This window comes from Protopterus annectens, chromosome 2.part2, assembly GCF_019279795.1.
Source record: "Protopterus annectens isolate FY-2018-M chromosome 2.part2, PAN1.0, whole genome shotgun sequence".
Lineage (NCBI taxonomy): Eukaryota > Metazoa > Chordata > Ceratodontiformes > Protopteridae > Protopterus > Protopterus annectens.
This window is the reverse complement of record NC_056730.1, coordinates 26658556-26680853: the sequence shown is the minus strand read 5'-3', so window position 1 is coordinate 26680853 and position 22298 is coordinate 26658556. Positions and strand designations below refer to the sequence as shown.

The 22298-nt window shown below is 41.9% G+C and overlaps 1 protein-coding gene across 1 annotated transcript in view; it reads left to right on the top strand.

Moving 5' to 3' along the window:
- The window catches only part of DMGDH (dimethylglycine dehydrogenase), a 1049975-nt gene that overhangs the window by 484709 nt on the left and 542968 nt on the right, over positions 1-22298 (top strand). Inside the window, exon 9 of the mRNA XM_044063708.1 lies at positions 14124-14277. Within this exon, the coding sequence (XP_043919643.1) occupies positions 14124-14277 (154 nt within the window). The remainder of the gene's footprint in view (positions 1-14123; positions 14278-22298) is intronic.

Here is a 22298-nt window from a genome sequence, read left to right as displayed (position 1 = left end):
TGTCATTGAATCCCACACTGACACAAATGTTCTCCAGGAATGGCTGACACAGACAAACAACTGCTGCCAGAGCCATGCACTAAAACTAAAGGCCTTGAAATGCATAATAATATCCTTTGGGAAGTTATCCACCCCTGGAAGCTGTTGTATTGCAACACACCCCTAAAGGTTGACCCAGTAGTCAGGGACTTGGGGACACACATAGGCAGTAATCTAGCCTTTGACCATCATGTGTCTACAGTAGTGAGGAAATCATTCTATGTTGTGCAACTTATAAAGAAAGGTATGGCATCTAGGTCCAAAGAAGTCATTGTTCCACTGTATTCAGAATTCATCAGACCTATCATTGAGTACAGTGCCCCATTTGGTAGGTATCTAACCAGACATATCTGACAATTGGAACATCCCCAGAGGTTCCTCACTAAATGAATAAAGAGCTTAAGTAGCATGTCCTTTGCAGACTGCCTTAAGGCCCTGTCCCTATATTCTGTCTCATACAGACTGTTGAGGGGAGATCAATGTCTGGCATACAAGGCATTGTCAGACCCCACTCTAATGGATCTCCTGTATATCCACAACACAATCCACACCAGAATTACTCATTCTAAAGACTTAAACCTTACTTGTGATGTAAATAGACCTGATGGAGAGACAGGTATGTATCCCAGAGACTACCCCTTCTCTGGAAGAGGCTCCCCACACATGTGAAGCAGAGTTCCTGCCTAACCCAATTCAAGTGTAACTTGGACAATTGGATGGGGAACAGGACATTCATCCCTGGTTTGGCATATATGTCTCTAATGGACATAGGCAGCCTGTAAATGGTTTGTCTCCCATGCCCCTGTTTGTAAATGTTTCACCTCTTGTGCCCCTGCTTACACTCATCAGTGGCACCAGAACTTGTCAGAGATTTGGGATGCATGCCTAGGCTTTAAAAGGTCCTTGTGGTCGTTAGCATAGTAAACTCTGATGAAATTGTGAACCTATCCCTTAAAAATCAGGTAATCTTAAACCTCCTTGTTCTATTAGGAGGAGCAACTTATATGACTTGACTTCCCATCTTTTAAATAAAGTCATTCAACTCTTTATTTATTACTACCCACAACTTCTTCTGTGGTTCGTATAGGTATGTCTGACTTGTGTATAAAACTAAAGGGACTAAAACCATTTTAACTGCTTTTACCTTGCTATCCATATCCATAGGATAGAGCTTCCAGTTTCTCAGTTTTAGTATTAGCTTTTGTTTAGACTTTTCCCACATATCCTTAGCTACCATAATCTATACTCCGAAATACTTCATGTCCTCGTAAATATGCATATTGCTGGACCAGTTCATGTGTGGGTACATAGTTTGTAGTTATAGCCTTTGTTTTATCTTCACTAATTTTATACCGCCCCTCCCCCCAAAAAAATGGTGTGACTGTTTCAGAATATTTCATAACACTGAGATGCCCTTTTCTGGTTCCATTAGGCACAAAGTAATATCATCTGCAAATAAAGACAAATTATCTTGACCATAATAAGAATTATATCCTTGAATTTCTGAGTCCTTTTTTAACAGTGGTTCTAAATATAATGCAAATAACAAAAGGGAAATAGAACATCCCTGCCTGGCTCCTCTCTTCAGACACAGCTTATCAGAGAGGAATCCTCCCATTTCAGTTTTTGCCTCTGATCCCTCATATATCCTTCTAAGTAACCTTATTATTGTATCAGGAAATGCAAATGCCTCCATTGCCCTACACATAAAATCTCAGCTTACTCTGTCAAATGCTTTCTCTGCATTAAGACTCGCCAATAATAACATTGTTTTCTTACATTCTGCTTCCTTCAAGATCATCATTATTCTGTTTGTGTTGTCAAATACTTGCCATCCCCTCCCCAGCAACCACATTGGGCCTTAGCTGTCAATTTTGGCATCACCTTTGTCATTCATTTAGCCATTATAGACATAAACACTTTATAAGCATTACTTAAATTGAAATGGACCTGCAAGAATCTGGATCAGATAAGTCTTTACCATCTTTAGGTATTACAGCCACCACAGCTTTTTTCCAGGATGCTGGTGCCTTCCCTCCTTTTAAAATACTGATAAACAAAACCTTCCAGATCTTTATCACTTTTTTTCCCTCCTAGCTTCCAGATTTCCACCATAATGCCATATATTCACTTAGACACTGGAGGCTGGTTATACATTACCATTTTATTTCATCTCCTCCTATCTTAACTGTTAGTTGTTGAGCATTGTCTACCAATAACCTTGGCATATTTAAGTCTACCATAAATATTTCCATTTGTGCTTTTTCTTGATTTTCCTACTTGTCTGCTTTATACAAATTTTCATAAAATTTCCAAAATATCTGTAATACCTCTACAGTATCTCTGGTTATTTTTGTTGTTATAGGCTGTCTAAGTTTGGCAATAATCCTTTCTACTTTGTGCTGCTTAAGTCATTGTGCAACAAGTTTTTGTGATCTGGAGTTATCAAAAAGCAGTTGATTTACAGCAGTCTTTCAAAACTCATGCATATTATCCAGTTACTCCCTTATTTTCTCTTTAGCTCTCTGAAATTGCACCTCTTCTTGTTCTGTTAGATTCCGCTTATTTTGTAATACTTTAACCTTTGTCAGCTCCTCTAAATAATTCCTACTACTTCTTAACATGATCTTTTTTTCCTACCTTGTTTTTAAGCTCCACATTCATTTTATCCCACTCAGTAGCTATAACTTCTGGAGGACTTTCTATCTTCCCTAATAACTCCACAATAGTTTCATTCCTTAAATTCCTGTTTTTTTAACAGCTAGGTTGGGAAGCACCAGTCTCTCATCTTTACTTTATTACCCTGCTTAAATATTATATTATCATTATTATATTATCATAATCATTGATGCAGGATATGAAATAGTTATTAGATATGTACCAAAGTTCTCAATTAAATGGGCATGTTCCTGTGAAAAATAATACATTGGGGAATAATATGTAAATTCTCTGACTTTCTACTACTGAATTCATATCTTTCATACCAAATATTTTCATAAAGTTCATCGGAAATCTTCCTGTTTTGTTATATTTTCCCTTCTTAGTCCTCCAGATGCATCCTTATTGTTGCAAATCAAATTCCAGTCCCCACCTATATATAATATTCCCTGCTGAAAACTGATAGTCTCCCAAAACATTTCTAAAATCAAAAATGGCAGTTTTAGTTGAAGTATAAATACATGCCAACATAATCTCCATCGCTTGCCAATAGCTCCTTACAACTACAGATTTGCCATTATTATATTTTTCCTCTTCTATCACTACTGGAGCTCCTCTAGCAGTTAATATAAGTTCTGTTGTTTTTTCTTTATCCCTGATATTCCACAGAATATCCATCCTGAAATCCTTTCTTTATCAAATTTACATGCTGAGTTTTTCCAAATGAGTCTCCTGTAGCATTGCTATTTATTTTTAAATGATTAAGTATTCTTTCCTTTTTGTCTATACTGTGAGACCATTCACAATCCAAGATAATGTGAAAAATGTCTTGTTTATGTTAAGAAGTCATTATTTTCACCTGTTATATGTGTTTTTTCCCGCTTTTGTGATATATGAACCCATAAATGTTTGGCAGGTTAATCCTTTATACAGTTTTTTTCTTGTTATCAACATTGGAACCTTCTTGTCATCAACATTGGAACCTTTTGTCACATTTTACAAAACTTTTTGTTTTAATAAATACTCTCAAAAAAAAAAAAAAAAAAAAAAAAACGGCCCACAGAATATTCCCATAGTCTGTTATCTTAATAGAAGCACATGTAGCTGCGTACATCTTGAAATAATGTAGTTTAACTCTCCTAATAGGAACATTTGTGCCAAACAGACAGCTGCTAATATAGACCCTAATTAACCTGAATATATTATCTATGCTAAGATGCATGTTATTGCCTTTGCTTCTACTTACACTAATTGGTGTATGTTCTTTATCTTTATCCCCCCATGTGAAAACTACTTGCATACTTTCAGAATTCATAGACTTTTAGCCTTGAAGAAACCAGTGATCTGTCTTTTATTGTCCTATTGCCTTCATGGAAAAGTAAGAGAAAAAAGAAAAATGTAGTCCTCTGTTGCAGCCTGAATGAAAAGTAGAAACATTTATTGCTAAAGGAAAACGTTTCTTTATATTTGGTGTTTTCATGTTTACTTGTTTCCTCTTAAAATTTATTAGATTAAGCCAAAAACTTTTTGTTTTAATAAATACTCTCAAAAAAAAAAAAAAAAACGGCCCACAGAATATTCCCATAGTCTGTTATCTTAATAGAAACACATGTAGCTGCGGCGTACATCTTGAAATAATGTAGTTTAACTCTCCTAATAGGAACATTTGTGCCAAACAGACAGCTGCTAATATAGACCCTAATTAACCTGAATATATTATCTATGCTAAGATGCATGTTATTGCCTTTGCTTCTACTTACACTAATTGGTGTATGTTCTTTATCTTTATCCCCCCATGTGAAAACTACTTGCATACTTTCAGAATTCATAGACTTTTAGCCTTGAAGAAACCAGTGATCTGTCTTTTATTGTCCTATTGCCTTCATGGAAAAGTAAGAGAAAAAAGAAAAATGTAGTCCTCTGTTGCAGCCTGAATGAAAAGTAGAAACATTTATTGCTAAAGGAAAACGTTTCTTTATATTTGGTGTTTTCATGTTTACTTGTTTCCTCTTAAAATTTATTAGATTAAGCCAAGGCTCTTAATCCAAACGTTCACATATGCAAAAATAAGAGAAAACATGTTAGCTCTACATATATTATGTTCTTTGTATTGCCACACCCTTTCACCCAACCCAATATCCAAGATTAAAGCCTGTTAACTTAAACATGCTTTTGTCTAGCTTTTCTTCTCTTTTTGCACTGTAATGTATACATTTCCTAATGTCAAAAAAAAAAAAGAGGAGAGGAAGAAGAAAAAGAAGCATCTGTTTACTTTAATAACATCATCGCACACTAGAACTAAAATACTTTACTCTAAAATATGCAATTTATGTTGTGAAAAGTTTCATGTAAATACTGTTAAAAAATACATTTTTACATACTCATAACTTTTACCTTCTTCTTTCCCTCCCCTCAAAGTCTTTCCACACATTAATGACATGAAGTGAGGCAAATGCTTTTCAATTCCTCATATGATTAACAAAGCCAAGAAAATCCCACACTTTCCACTTGTTCTTATACAGCTGCATTTCACAAATGCGATTGATGTTTTGCAGTCTCACATTTAGTCACTAATTTCCATGTTATTAGTCGTCTTCCAGTTTATCTCAGTCTCTCAACTCTAGAATCTGGTTCAGTTCTACAGTATTCCTGATTCTTCTGGTCCATTCCTGTGTTTTTCTGTGTGTCTCAAGCATTTCCATTTGGAACAGTGGAAAAGATTTCACTGGCAAAATCTGTCTGTGTGCTTTATTATCAGGAGAATGAGAAGCAGAGTTCCCTTCTTCTTGATAGCTCATTTTTTGTTGAACAAACCTTTGCATTTTCTCCTTAGCCTGTTTTGCATCAAAAGGTTAATTGCTCCAGGGGGAAATATTCTGAAGATAGCTGGATGCAGCAGCTTGAATCTCACATCAGCTTCTTGACATTGCCTGATTACTTGAATGAATGTATTTCTCTTCTGCCTGGGGTAAAGTGAATAATTGTTTTCCATACCGTACTCTGTCCAACTTTCAATACTTGCTGTTTTGCTACAGTTTTGTCAGGATCAATTCTATCTGCTGGTAGGTTTGCATCTTTACTAATAAAGGTCTCAGCTTCTTTCTCATGGCAAGATTTGGAACGTACACATAGTGTGCCCTTTCAATTAATAATTCCTGCTGGGGAATACCAGTTCAGTTGCTTATTTGTGCCTTCATAAAATCAATACAGTTTCTCCGTTATAGCAGGAAATCTCAGCTTTTCCATACATGCTGTGTCTACTAATTCTACCAAATTTTAAAACATCTGTTCTTGAGCAGTCCTATACTCAGCCAACCTTTTCTTCATTTTGACCTGTGATTTTTGCAGTTTTATCAATTCATCTGAATATCTTTTTAAAGCTTTTTCCATTTTTTCCAGCTTTTTGTTATTTGTGTTGATATACTCCTTTGGTGTTTCATTTATTTTATCAGCTGTGAGTACATTTGACTTATTTTTTTCTCTAGATTACTGGAAATCATGTCTTGCACCAAAGGTGGAGCTTAAACTGCTTTTTGCTGAACAACTGCAGGATTCTTCCCAGTCATTGTTTTCCCTTCATCTTTTCTAGTTGATATTCTTTTAGGCTCTCTTAGTTTCTTCTTTGCTGGCATCCAAACAGTGCACTTGCTAGCCAGTAACTGAATTTTACTCAAGCTGACAGTATCACTGGCTATTGTCTCTGTTACTATTTTGACATTAAGAGAGCTGAAATTAAGCTGCTTATCAGTGTGCAGCATCCTGGAAGTCTTGAAAATCCAGACTTAGTATATCTAAGTCCAAGATGACCATTTTATGAAATATTCCCTTTTTTCTGAGTTATGGGGGATCTCTGAGTTGGTATATATAAGTGTGGAAGGGTGTATTTGGGCTAGTCCCCCTGGAAAAAATAAGCTTAAAGGAAAAGAGTGTCATTCAATATTTGCTCTTCTCTTGTATTTTCTGTTTTACTTTTCAGTCTTTCAGGACAGCAGTGCTTACCACTACATAATGAATACACAAACCAAGTACTGGACAGTGTATTAATTACTGATCTGAAGTAGGCAGACTTCATTCGTCTGCAACCTGTGGGTATCGGATCCGACCTCGGATCCGAGCCGGCAATTCAAAAGCTTAGGCTCCGAGCTCCTAGCTCCTCCCTCTTACCCATAACCCCTTGCCAAGCCCTGACTGACCCCAGATTTCGTTTGCCGCTTTTCAAGTAGCTACGGATTCCAGAGCTCCTGGCGTTTGTTGAAGTTCAGATAAGAATTTTTGACAGAAAAAGTTTTAAAAATCTCTTTTTTTGTGGTTTATATAGTTAGTGTTGAGTGTGTTTAGGCTTTTCCTCTCTCTTTTAGTTAATTATTCTCGGGTTTTGCGTAGTTTGTTTGTGTGTGTGTTGTGTTAGGCCTTAGGGTTGTGATGTCTGAAGCCCATAAGGCTGTTTTCTCGAAATGTACCGAGTGTGGCCATAAGCTGTCCCCAGCGGATGGCCACACTCTTGGTCATCTTGGGGTTGAACACCTGTCATCTGGTTGTACCATTTGTGCAGGGTTCAACCCCGGCTTTGAGGAGCGGAGGTGAAGCTGGTGCTGGCGGGTCTTTTACCTCCAGATACCGCCGGCCTCTGCCCCTTCCACTCAGCAACCTGTTGCTGTGGGTTCTCCCCTCCGGCTGGGACTCAACCTCCCTCTAAGTTGCCGGAGGAAGGAATCCTCTAGGGAGAGAGAAGAAGGAGAGGCACAGGAGAGGCACCACAAGCGGAGGCGAAACTTCCAGTTCGGCTCCTCCATCTAAGCCGGCCTCCCCTGTGCCTTCTAGCTTTCCTCCTCCTCGGCTCCACTCCCCTCGGTTCTCTCCTGGACCCGAGGAGGAGGAGGCTAGCCCTTCTAGGAGGTCTCCGAGGCGGCTCTCTAGGTCCGCTTCGGTGGCCTCCACCAGGGGTCAACCTTTTCAATGAGTGAAGCTGATATGGACCGGATGATGAGGAAATTTATCCAGGCCCAAATGCAAATGGGAGTGCTCCTAGCCCCCCCCCATCCGGGAGGGGCTTCGACCCCTTTTTTCGCCCCCTTGGCTCCTTCTCCGACCCATACCACGGGTTCGGAGCTGTCGGCGCCGGGCAGATTTGGATCCGGGGGTGGGTCGGATCCGATGGGTCGGCGCACCTCGGATCCGTCCCATCCCTTGAGTGCTTCGGGTACTTCGAACCCGACCTCTCGGAGCCGAGGGCCGAGCCTCAGATCCGAGGGAGCTGGTGTGTCTTCGGCTCCGTCCAGGTCGGAGCGCACCGGTCTCTCGGATCCGACGGTTTCGGCTCCGACTCCGATCCGTGCGTCGGATCCGAGTGGGGGTCGGCTCTCGGGGCTTAGAGAAGCTGGCTCCCCCTCGGCTTTCGACGTAGTGGAAAGGGCACTGTTGAGGACATCCGGACCCCCGGTCCCTGCCACGGCTCCATCCCGCACTCCCTTGCAGTTGGGCCAGGCCCCCACCAGCCGGTCCCAGGGACAGCCCGCCTCGATGTCCCAAGTGGTTCCCTTGGAACATCCTACTGCTGAAGAGTACTCCTCAGACAGCCCCCCCCGATGAAGTACCTCGGAAGCGTAAGTGCAAAAGGAGGCACATGGACTCCCCCGAGTCCGTCACTGAAGACACAGACTTGGATGAAGGGGAAGGCTCCCCTAGGTCACCCCCTGAGGACGTCTCATTTGGAGACATCATGGAGATGTTAAGGATCGGGGGGGGTGGTCTGCCCCCAAGGCTTCTTCGGACGAGTCTGTGTTCTTGGAGGCATTCGAGGCGGGCCCTTCTACCTCTTGGGTGTCCCCTCCTGCTGACCCCCTGGTGGATCTTATTTCCATCAGGGCGTGGAAGGATCCGGACACCATTGAGCCTATCCCTAAGCGCCCGGACCGCATTCTATCCCCTCCGTCGGACCGCACCCACTGGAGTAAGGGCCCCCCAGTAGATGCCATGATGATGGCTGCAGCCACGAAGAGGGAATTGGCCCAGGAAAGTCCCTCCATGCATCCTCCGGGCAAGGAGTCCCGCTCGATGGATCGCATTGGGAAGCGAGTTTTTAGTTCAGCAACCTTCTCCTTGAGAGCGCTGAACTATATGGCACATGTCATTAGGATGCAGCGGGATCTGATTAAAGAATACGCTGCATCTCCCCCGGAGTCCATTTCGAGTGAGGATAAACAGGTATACTCCACCCGAATGGCCACTCTCAGATCAGTTTCCAATACATCTATGCGGCTGCTTTCTCATGCTACTGAGGGAGCCGCTAGAGCCAGCGGAGCAGGCCTAGTCATGAGGCGACAGGCCTGGCTCCGCCATTGTGATTTTGCAGAGCCCTTTAAGGTGACCTTCGCGAATGCCCCCTTCGATGGTTCTGCCTTATTTGGCAAGACTGTTCGCGAGACATTAGTCCAGAGCGAAAAGGACGGGAAGACGCTGTCTGCCGTCGGAGTCCGCTTCTCAGCTCCCCAGCGGTCCTTCTCTAAGAACCAAAAGGGACAGAAGAAGATGTGGTTCCGGAAGTCGCAGCAGTCCCAACCTGCTCCGGATAACCAGTCCTTCCGTGGCAGAGGAGGACGGGGAGGTCTTCGTGCTAGAGGCAGGGGGGCTCCTGGCAACTTTGGGTCCAGAGAACCTTTCTCCGATAGACCCACGCAGCAGCCCTGAAGGGTTGCCCGGCTGTCCGTCTCTGGAGGCAGTCGGGGGGCGGTTTTCGAGGCACCTGACTTCTTGGGAGTCCATAACAACAGACAGTTGGGTGCTTCGTGTCATATCCAGAGGATATTCAATTCCCCTATTCAAGGTTCCCAAATCTCGCAGCCTCCCAGATGTTCCACCCGACCAAAGGGAGGCGGCAGCTGTCGAAATCGAACAGCTGCTAGAAAAAGAGCCATCCAGCGTCCCGAGATCAAACCGGATTAGGGTTTTACTCCAGGTTCTTTTGGTGCCAAAGAAGGACGGGGACTTAAGACCAATCTTAGACCTTTCCCAGCTGAACCTGTCAGTAACCAAGCAAAAGTTCCGGATGGTCACCCTGCAATCTATACTTCCCTCCTGAGGGAGAACGACTGGATGTGCTCCATCGACCTCAAGGGCAGCGTACTACCACATTCGGATGGACAGGCGATCCAGGAGGTTTCTTCACTTCGGCTGGGAGCCAGTCATTATCAGTTCAGGGTCCTCCCTTTGGTCTCACCTCAGCCCTCAGGGTGTTTACCAAGGTGCTAGCGGTGGTAGCGGCCCACCTGAGGCTCCAGGGATTACAGGTCTTTCCGTACCTGGACGACTGGCTCCTGACGGCATCATCAAGGCATCTTCTGTGCTCAGCCAGGGATTACTTTCTTCAACTAGCACCAAGGCTGGGCATCACGATCAACTGGGAGAAATCTTTACTGAATCCCACACAAGTTATAGATTTCATAGGAGGAAGACTAAACACCAGATCAATGCGAGCCTTCCTCACCCCAGACCGTATTGCCAACCTGAAGTGTCATGTGACAGCGATCCTGCAACCATCTCCAACTGCAGCTTCGGTCCTGAGAGCACTAGGTTCTATGGCGGCAGCTATTCCGCTTCTCATTCATGCTCGTTTACGCATGCGGGTTCTTCAATGGACCCTTCAGGTTCAGTGGTCCCCTCTTTGTACCTCTCTAAACACTCCGATTGCGGTCAGCAGGGCGTGCAGGGACTCCCTTCTTTGGTGGCTTCTTTCTCCGGAGCCCCTGGCAGGGAGACCTTTTTCGCCGGCATTTCCCCGAGCCACAGTGACCACGGACGCTTCTTGCCTCGGGTGGGGGGGGCATTCTGCGGGAAAGATTGTCCAAGGCACGTGGAATCCCACAGAGACGTCATTGCATATAAATGTCCTGGAAATGAGGGCGGTGCTCCTAGCGTTGCAAGCACTTCACCACGTTCTTCCTTCAGGGACTATTGCGATTCAGACAGACAACATGTCGGTAGTCTGGTATATCAATAAACAGGGAGGAACCAGGTCTTACCCCCTTTGTCGAGAGGCCATGAGAGTCTGGGAATGGGCAATTTCCACCAAACGCTTTCTGGTAGCAACGCACATTCCGGGAAAGTCCAACATCCTTGCGGACAAGCTCAGTCACGCCATCCTTTCTCCACACGAGTGGTCTCTCAATCCTCAAGTAGCGAAGAAGATTTTTGCCGTTTGGGGGCAACCCTGTTGCGATCTTTTTGCCTCTCCCTCAAACGCCAAATGCGACAATTTCTTCGCTCTGCTTCCCCCACCAGGGGAGTTCCCGAGAGATGCTCTGGTGCATGCTTGGCCTCCCGGTCTCCTTTATGCCTACCCTCCACTTCCTCTGATGCAGAGGCTTCTGCAGAAAGCCAACAGTTTGGGGAGCAGAATGATTCTCATTGCCCGTTCTGGCCTCGACAACCTTGGTTCCCCTTCGTATGGTCTCACAAAATCAATCCACCCTGGATTCTGGATCCAATTTCGGATCTCATCTCCCACCCTCTGGGAATGTCGGTTCCCAATCTGCGCACCCTGAAGTTGACAGCTTGGCTGCTCCAGTTCCATCCTTAATTAGGACTCCCGGTATCTCATCACCGGTCAAGGCCATTTTAGTGGCAGCTCATAAACCTTCCACCAGGCAGGTTTATCGGAGTAAATGGAAGAGATTCTCTATTTGGGCAGTACAGAGAACTTTGGATCCTTTCTCGGCACCTATGTCAGCGGTGCTGGATTTTCTAACAGACCTCTTTCATCAAGGGGCTAGTTCTTCCACGATTAAGGTACAATTGGCAGCTATCTCGCATTATCACATTGGTCATGACACAGCTCCCCTTATGACGGCGAAATTATGCAAAACATTTCTCAAAGGAGTTTTTTTGTTGAGGCCTCCAGTCAAGGAGGTTGTACCACCTTGGGACTTGTCTTTAGTCCTGCAGGCCCTTACTGCTCCTCCCTTCGAGCCTGCAGCTTCTGCTGATTTAAAGTACCTTTCCTGGAAGACTGCCTTCCTGGTAGCTATCACTTCAGCCAGAAGAGTGTCTGAGCTTCAGGCTCTTTGCATCAAGCCGCCTTACCTCTCTTTCTTCCCTGATAGGGTGTGCCTCAGGACCAATCCTTCTTTTCTTCCGAAGGTCTCTTCTGAATCCAATATTAACCAGTCAATCAATTTACCTGTGTTTTTTCCCAAGTACTCAAACAAAGGAGAATACAAATTGCATTCCTTGGATGTTCATAGACAATTACGTTTTTATATTAACAGAACAGCTGGTCACAGGAAATCAGATCAGCTGTTCATCTCCTTTGCTAAATTTGCTCTGGGTAAAGCAGTATCTAAAGTCACACTATCTAAGTGGATTGCTAGTTGTATTCTGCAGGCATATGACACTTCAGGTAGACCTGCTCCTCAGAGGGTTACGGCTCATTCTACTAGGGCAGTTTCCACGTCAGCCGCCTTTAAGTCCCGTGTATCATTGGATGATATCTGCGCGGCAGCTACTTGGGCCTCACCTCATACTTTTATTTCTCATTACAAGGTGGATGTTGTTTCTAGAGGAAGAGCATCCTTTGGCTCAGCGGTGCTCCGGAACATCCTTCCATGACGCCCAAGATTCAGGTAGCTAGGGACTCTGTCCCACAGGTTGCAGACGAATGAAGTCTGCCTACTTCAGATTTAGAAGTTATGTACTCACCATAATGTTCCATCTGAGTAGGTGACTTCATTCGGATGCAACCATCCCCCCCTCCATCCCCCTGACCTTTATAGAGCGAGTATTTATGCTGTTTTAGTGTACTGTTGTCAGTATTTTGAGGCAAACTCAATCTGAGGTCAGTCAGGGCTTGGCAAGGGGTTATGGGTAAGAGGGAGGAGCTAGGAGCTCGGAGCCTAAGCTTTTGAATTGCCGGCTCGGATCCGAGGTCGGATCCGATACCCACAGGTTGCATCCGAATGAAGTCACCTACTCAGATGGAATGTTATGGTGAGTACATAACTTCTAATTTGTTGTACATTGAAAATGTACTTGCACAGCATCATCCAAAGTAATACCTACTCACTTTCCTTTGCCATAATCTCAGCATAGTGCACTCGTGAAGAAACTGGCTCTGGTTAATATTTCCCGGGTACTTCATTACCAAGACTTGTTCACATTACATAAGTTAATCAAGTATGGTATGCCATAGGGCTTTATATGTACTATTTGAAATGTGTATTGTTTTACTGTTCTGTTTCAACATGTAACACCACATTTTGAGATATTTTATTGTGATTTATTTTTGCGTAACATATTAGTCGCTGACAATGAATGCTTTTGACTGAGTGCACTTTCTTGCCAGTAAATAAACTGGCAGTGTGATCCCAGGAGTCAACCAAGTGAACAAGAACCTTTCAAATTTTTAACTTCCTAGCATAATAATTTAATCTATATAGCCTTTATTTAATGCAGTGTATTATGTGTTGCAGCTACCTAGATCAATCGTGCAGATAAACAGAAGGTAGTAGTACTGACCAGCTCACTAGTACATAGCCAAGTTATCTGTAGTAGTACTGACCAGCTCACTAGTACATAGCCAAGTTATCTATAGTAGTACTGACCAGCTCACTAGTACATAGCCTAGTTACCTACATAGCCAAGTTATCTATAGTAGTACTGACCAGCTCACTAGTACATAGCCAAGTTACCTATAATAGTACTGACCAGCTTACTAGTACATAGCCAAGTTATCTGTAGTAGTACTGACTAGCTCACTAGTACATAGCCAAGTTATCTGTTTGCAGTTCTGCCAAACTGGGTTCAAACTTGGTACAGCCGGGTTGACTGAAATGGGGATAAGAGACAAAGTGGGCATCTCCCATCTGTTGTGGAGAAGGTGTGGGAATTTGACGCTTCAGGATTGTCATGAGTTGAAATTAGAATGTGCCTTCTGGTGCCATATTCCTGGAGACTCTGTGGTAGAGAATATACAGCAGTGTGTGTGTGTCTGCCTGACATATATGCCACCCAGAGGACTGCAACACTATGCCTGTTTCTGAAGCACACAGTTCAGCCCATTATTAATGGACTGTGTTAAGAATTAATGAGTGCATATGTGTATGGAGTATGTCTGGAGGAAAGAGTGGGGAGAAACAAAAAATGCTGAAAAATAGTGTATTTTAGTGTTTAAGATACTGCAGTGTGGACTGAAGAAATCTGTGTTGAATCTTACCATCTCATATTTGCCATTATTGTGCTTATCTTCCTCAAAAACGTGGTGTGATAGTTGTCTAATGCCTACCCCGCCATTAACACAATTAAAACGAGTAAATATTCCAAATGTGAAAAGAGGTAGATGCCTTGTTTGTTTTACAATTGAGTTTTTCATTGGAATATTTGATTGGCGCATTTTTCATTTACTAGCAAAATTAATCCTATTCTTTCCTGCCTAGTTGGCTATCCTGACGAAGAAAGATTTGCTGGCAGACCCACTGAAAGAGTAAGTGGAGTTTATGACATTCTGAAGTCAAAGTGTTCAATGGGCTTTCATGCTGGTTGGGAGGTGCCTCATTGGTTCTATAAAGATGGAGATGAATTAGGATACAGGTCAGTAACTAGATGTCTTTTATTACTGTTGACATTGCTGTCTGTGTGATGCACTTGACAACTACATCTTGCATAGATTTGTTTCTTTTATATTAACCTACTAGGTTGTGGGTTCTGGGTGCTAGAGTTTACTGAAGAAGTTCTGCCAGGCCAGTCACAGCATTAGGCAGTAATTTCCATCTGCATGACCTTGAATAAGTAATCTGTGTGCTACTTTTTGATTAGTGCTACACAGCATATGCTGTGAAGTACAATGTCAAAGCTTAGAATTCTGGGGCAGAAAGGTATTGAACTAAGTATTATTTTTTATGTACGTTGATGGATGCCACAGTGACAATCATCTAGAGCCAAGGTTTACACCGCGGAATGGCTAGCCTGCCACGGTTGTTCTTATACACCACACACTCACATGCACACTCACTCCTATGGCCAGTTTACAGTGCTCAATCCACCTACTGGATGAATTTGGAATGTGGGAGGAAACCGGAGCACCTGAAGGAAACCTACGTGAACACAAGGAGGACGTGCAGAAGGCACCCAAAAAAGATTCGAACCAGGGAACCTCTTACTGTGAGGCGAAAACGCTATCCTCTGTGTCTCTGTTGAAGAGACACCCCAACCCCATGTGCAAAAATGGGAAAAAGGGGTTGTGGGTGGCCGGATAATGAATTCCACACTAACACACATGCACACACTAAAGAACAAAGGATCACCCAGTCTGACTATTTCATTGTCTTGAATAAATTTATGGATTTGATTAATTTGCAGGATACATTCTCTTCTTTCCGTCACCAGAATGATATTTCTACCATGTATATTTTTGAATACTGTATGACTGTACTTTAGTAAAGACTGTTCCATGCACACACCACACTCTTTGAAAAGTAGATGCTTCTTAATGGCTTGTGGATCATCCTATGTTGCAGAATTATTGTTACTGCATATCAGATCTAGTAAAGCATATTTGAAGAGTGGATTTTTGAAGTTGTGTGCATTATATCCATTGTCTAGATGATACAGTATATGATCAACTGGTACAGTTTTTTGCCTTCCCTGTATGTTGTTTATAAATCTATTTAAATTTGGCAATGTTTCTTCAATTTTCTTCATTCTCCTGTCCACAATGCATATCTCACACTATAAGACAAATTTCCTTCATGTGTTGAGAAATTATATCACCAGTTTGAGTATTTAACTTTATTCTTACTTTTATGTTTCCTTTTTAACATTATTTTAAAAAAATCAAGTTATCTAAAAAAAAAAAAAAAAAAAAAAAAAAAAAATCAGTGACGATTATTGGGCAAAATGCCAGAAATACACACACACACACACACACACATATATACATTCACAGCTTACCTCTATTTAAGTGGATATTTTTTCTTCATGTTCCTGGACTGCAGCCTTTAAATGCAGATATTGTATTAGGGACAGCAACATTTGGTGTATTGAAAAGTAAGACATTACCACTTTCATAATGTGTAAGTACAATATGATATGTTGATGTGTTTTAAATTTTACAGCTAATACCATTGTATGATATGAACAGCAATAGGACAAACGAATCATGCCTAGAAATCATGAAGAATGTGCTGTGGTAAATTGTTGAGCAGTACTGAGGGAGGAATAATGTAGAGTAGCATTAATTAGGAACTGCTTGAGTAGAATTGGAAACCTTGTGAAGTATGTGAAGAGGAGTTGAAGCTGAGAAGAAAAATATTACTGTTTGCAGCAATATGGAGTAAGAACTAGATTTAGACAACTAAATCAACTGGGCTTTTTAAAGGTGTAGGTGGAGGTACTGTAAGGTGCATAGAGATGCTTTGACTGTTGTATTAAACGTGTTAGCTCAACCTTGTGACATAACACAGTCAGACGCAGAGGTTATGGGAGAGCAAGGGATACAGTTTAGGTTATACTGTATTTTACAAAATGTTCTGACAGTGGTTCCATAGTGAGACAATACAGAGATTACAGGAAGTAACTTTCATAGTTTTGAGAACTGCATTTAGGCTTGAATGACCATTCAAAATACAGAGTACGGGTTTAGTGGCAACGCTAGAGAGTCCATCCATTTGCACAGTGCAGTTTTAAGTTGAGTAATAATACTGTAATATCATATTGTTCGTGGTAATTTGTTCCAAAGTTTAGTAAAGATTGCAAAATAAGGTACCTGGGGAACAAAAGTTACCTTCAAACTTGATAATTTCAGTTTTTAAATTATCGAGTTTGAAGGTAACTTTGGGTCCCCTATGTACCTTCTCAGGATTAAGCAATTCCATACTTAATATTCTTAGCTCCTTGTCATGAATTGCTCTTAAAAGCCAAGCATAATTTTCCTATAAGGCAGCAATAACTGAGAATAAACAAAGTTGCTCCAATCTGTTCTGGTAAGATAGAGCTTTACAACAAGTCTCTTATTGAATGTTGTCTGAACATCTGAATAATTTACAATGAACACAAAAAGCTGAGTTAAACTCCAGTATTGGTCTGAACCTACTAATATGTAGTGCTTTATTTTTAGCAATGTTTGCATTTCATAGGTTCATAGGTAGGTACTAGGCTATTGGCTCTAGGGCCTACATAAGCTTAGCCAAAAATGTACCCTGGCTTTCGCCACCCAAGAAAATTATTTTCCTGTACCCCTGTCGAGCAGAGCCACAGAAGTGATCCCTGAGGTGAATTTCCTATTTCCCATCCAATCATCAAGATTTTTCTTGAAGAGTGCTAATGAGGAGCTCTATTTGACATTGATAGGTAGTCTTATTTCCTGTACCCCTGTCGAGCAGAGCCACAGAAGTGATCCCTGAGGTGAATTTCCTATTTCCCATCCAATCATCAAGATTTTTCTTGAAGAGTGCTAATGAGGAGCTCTATTTGACATTAATAGGTAGTCTTTTCCAGAGTACGGGAAGTCTCTGGGACAGGAATCTATCCCTCCAGCATGTTCTGTTTATTGTGGTGACAAGGTTTAGTTCCCTAGAGCGTGTAGCTCAGAGGGATTGGGATTTCTTTAAGGGGAGCATGTTCAACAGCTCTGGGTTTGACATAGCTTTGTATGTTAGGCAGAGATAGTCTCTGAGTAGGCGATATCCGATGGAGTAAAGCTGGAGTTTTTTTAGATGGTCTGTGTAGGGCATCTGTTTGAGTCCAGTAATCCTCTTTGTGAGGTATATCTGTGACCTTTCCAGTTGTTGTAGATGTCTTGTGAGGTACATACCAAAAGGGGCATTGTACTCTATAATGGGTCTAATGAGTGATGAGTAGAGGGGAACAATGACCTCTTTTATTCTGGATGAGAAAAGTTTTGTGATGAGGTGTGCCACGTAGAAGGATTTCTTGACCACTGTGGCAATGTGATTATCAAAGGAGAGACTACTGTCCACCTGTGTCCCAAGGTCTCTTATCACATTTTTGGCGTTAAGTAGACTACCAGCTATGTGGTAGTTCATGGGTACAGAGTTTTTACCAAAGGGGATGACAATACACTTTTTGGCATTTAGCTTCAGGCCATGGCTTTGACACCAGGCATCTGTCTCAGTGAGGCCCTTTTTTAGTATGTCCACATTGTTAGGAGTTTTGATTATGACTCCTAGTTTGCAGTCTTCTCCAAACTTTGTTAGCCAAAGACCTTCTGTGTTAGCCTGTACTTCAGAGAAGTAGATATCAAACAGGAGAGGACCCAGGACTGAGCCTGTGGTACTCCACTTGTCACTGGTCTGAAGTCGGATTTGGAGTCTGCACTTTCACAGTGTAGGTTTTGTCCATGAGCCAGTTGGCAAGCCATCTTGTGACATAGGGATTTATACCTAGTTTAGTGAGCTTATCTATAATTCCAGAGTGGGGAATGGTGTTGAAAGCCATGGCGAGATCTAGATAAGCTGTGTGAACCACCGTACCCTCATCTATGGCTTTGGTGACTGCTTCAAAGAAGTCAATCAAGTTTAGGAGACATGATCTGCCTTTTACAAATCCGAACTGGGTAGGGTCCAGAGTTTGGAGATTACCAATGTCTTTGTTTATGAGTTCCATGATGATACATTCCATGGCCTTGCAGACCAGGCTCGTCAGGCTAATGGGGCGGTAGTTCCCGGGGTCCGTCGTGGCTCCCCCTTTGTGAAGTGGGATAACCGTTGCGGTGAGCCATTCAGTGGGCACAAAGCCTGAGGTGAGATTGAACATGGTACTTAGGTAGGTTGCCAGTTCATTCTGTAGTTCATGTAGAACGCAGCCTGGGATATTGTCAGGTCCCATGGATGCTGTGTTCTTGGCTTTGGAGAGTGTGTTTTTTACCTGTGCAGCCGTGATTACAGGAACTTTGCATTCTTCCAGTATAGAGATGGGCCCTTTTTTACTTTAAATTTAAATGTGTTGGTGATTCTATTCACCCTGAGGCCCTTATAATCCTAGCCAAGAGTTTAGCCCATGCGTAGACAAATCAGCACCCAATGCCCCTGTACAGCAGGGACACGGGTGGAATCCCAGGGATTTCCCATCCAGTTATCCAGGTTGTGCTTAAAAGGGGGTAAAGAGGTACTCGACTTGATGTGGAGAGGGGGTCTATTCCATAAATGGGAGCCTCTCTGGGACACAAATCTGTCCTGTCAACAAGTCCTATTGATGTCACATACCAGGTTGAGGCTGTGCGTACAGGTTACTCGAGTGGAGCTTGACTTGCAGATATGCAGCACTCCCATCAAGGTGGGGTCTGAGATCATCTTGTATGCCAGACAGAGGTTACCTCTGAGGAGTCTGCATGAAACAGAGTAGAGGGATAGGGTTTTTAGCCTGTCTGTGTAGGGTAGATTTTTGAAGCCCTGGAGTTTCCTGGTGAGTAGCTTCTGTGTTCTCGCCAGCCGATGCATGTGCTTTCCGAGATACATGCCGAATGGGGCATTGTACTCAGTAATGAGCATTATAAGGGAAGAATACAGGGATGTTATGACCTCCTTGTCCCTGGATGAAATGCCCTTACTTATGAGGTGGGTCATGTAGAAAGCTTTCCATACAATGGAAGCAACATGATGGTCAGAAGTCAGGTTGCTATCAATCTGGGTGCCCAAATCCTTCATGACTGACTGAGTGCTTAGGATGTTATTAATGTGATACTCTGTGGGGGCATCACTGTCCCCAAAGGGGATGATGATGCATTTTTTTTTTGTAATCAGCTTGAGGCTATGTTTTGGCACCAGTCATTTGTTGGGGTGATAGACTCTTGGAGGAGATTCACGTCACTAGCGGAATTGATGACAGCTCACAACTTGCAGGCATCTGCAAACTTGGTCAGCCATAGCCCACTAGTTTTGGCCTGCACCTCTAAAAATATATATCCCAAATAACAGAGGCCCCAAGACTGAACTCTGGGGTACGCCACTTGATGCGGGTCTACTGCTTGAGGTGGCTTCCCCTATTTTGACTAGGTGGGTTCTATCAGTGTTCCCGTTAGCTACCCATCTGGTAACATACAGATTGATGCTTAGTTGAGAGAGTTTATCTATTATGCCCGAGTGGGGAATAGTGTCGAAGGCTTTGGCCAGGTCACGGTAGGCAGTGTGTACTGTCTTCCCTTCGTCCATGGCTTTGGTGATTGTCTCAAAAAAGTCGAACATATTTAACAGACATGACCTCCCCTATTTATTGAAATGATTGCATACTTAGCTGTCCAAACAAAATTTATGAGTTGGAATAATCACCTTTCTGAACAGAAATGGACCTTGTTTTGAGCCCCACGGGACACTCAGTGACACACTTTACTGCTTAGTGTAAGACCTTGGATATTAACATCTGTTATTTAACAAACATTCGGTCCACTTGATAATAAAATAAATAATAGTCAAGTGATGTAGTGATTGAATTATGATATAATGTGGAATAGAGTCAGGCACTTTAGATAAGTCAAGGTAATACCCCTCCCACTCTTGAGTCCTGGGTCAATAGCATTGGCAAGCATATTAGTGCATTTCTGTCAGCAGAGGGAGACAGATTTGTGAGATGGTATAGGGGAAGAAGTGTTTTATGATAAGACCCCTATTTCTGGTTCATAGTGGCAGTAAATGTTTTAAACAGTTTTGAGAACGGGATGAGATATCTGTACTTATTAGTGATACATTCTGACTTGTCATTGAGTGTGACATACAACACATAAGCATGCTGAAAAATGTAATTATGTCTGACAGGTTAGATCATTGTTGGAGTGAAGATGTGTAGCCAAGTAATGGCAACAGCGGATCATGGTCAGGAAAGGTATTTGTTTGCACATATCCATGCTTGGTGGGTGGTAAAGAAAGTCCCCTTTTTCGTGTGAAAAACTTGAAATGTACATTGTTGTATAGGTTCTAGGAAAATAAATAGTACACTACATCAGAAGAATAGCTTTGTTAAAATATGTTAAACGTTATATATTTTTAACAGGAACAATACAGTTATTATCTGAATATATAAGCCAGAAAGAAATTTAAAAGGATTGAACCCCTAACATTAATATAAATGTATAATACTTGTGTTGTCAACATGGTATTTATTCACTGTTTCCACAGTAATCAAATGTAAGTGACTGAATATTGACTTTTAAGATTGCATCTTAATATGCATTCACAAGTAGCTTAAATGGCCATTGGGAATATGTAGGAGGAAGAGGACTAACACTGAAAACTTTCATGATATCTAGGAGTAAAATTCAGGCTTTAAATCAGTTTGTTGTTCTTGCCCTAACTTACAGCTTTGATGATGTGATTGACTAGCCTCAACAAGTTTTGGATCAGTTTTAGAGAAAAACAAGAAAACTACTTCATATTTATCAAATGATGTGTAAAACAGTGCATGGAAAGATTATGATATTCAGTTTTAGGTAATCTATGTATATTTTGCATTTTGTCATTTACTCTCTATATAATGTCTTGTAACTGTTGTGCTTTTTCCGGGCTGAGACTGAAATAGGGTATGTTGGGATCAGTGCTCTACCCTGATTAACAAATTCAAAATGCTCTAAACTTTGAAGAAAGTGTGTCTACGGTGACCTCTTTTCTTATACTAGAAGCATTTCAGAAAAGAACAAGTATGGAAATAAAACCAGAAGTAGACAAAAATTGGTAATTATTGAAACTGCAAAAAACTAAAGAAAGGATGAAAAGATTAGACCAGAAGTAAAGGAAGGAAATCTAGTAAGCCCAAAATGACAGTGACAAATACAGAGAATTCTTGGACCACCACATACACATTGATCAAAATGGCAGCAGAGTAGTTAAGTACAAGTGAATTTACCTCTCAACTGTACATATTTTCCCAGAATGTCCAGATTTTTGGCTCATATTTTTGGTCTGTTCCTCTTTTTTCCTGACAAATCACTGGGATGATCTTAGGATTGATTGAAGTCACTAAATAATGACATACATTTGAGTTTCAGACTTCAAATCCTTCAGAAAATGTATATTAAAACAAATCCTGTTACTCAAGCAACTTTCTAAGTTTATAAGAGCAATATTTAAAATATGTCCCTATTTGTACCCCCATTTTGTCAAGCTTTGTCCAGATATATTGCATTAAGAGGTTGAGAGGTATATGAAATGCTAATGACAGCTCAAGACAGAGGACTTTTTAAACTAGTTTACAATATCTGTAAAAAAATGGAAGATACAGACAAAAGGAGATTTTTCAGTTCTAAACTGGAGACACTTGCACATGTTTTGTTTGTGATATGTTTATGGCTGAGGGTATATACACAGCAAAACAATAGTGTGTTAAGGTTGTTACATTGGGAATTGTGCAAACAGTAGGTCATAAAGGTAGATGAGAAAGCAGTTGAAAGTGTACTGATCACATGGGATCATCATGTATCATCAGTTAAAGTACAAGCAAGAATACCAGATATTGTAGGAAAAGAGAAAAGGAAGAAAGTAGCTACATCTAGTAACTGTAGTGTACTGTGTATTGAGAGGCATGAAGTCATGAAATGCCAGGATGCAGAAGTAAACAGAAATTGGGGAAATGCAAAATAAAGATGCAAGGATAGTTCTAATAGTAAT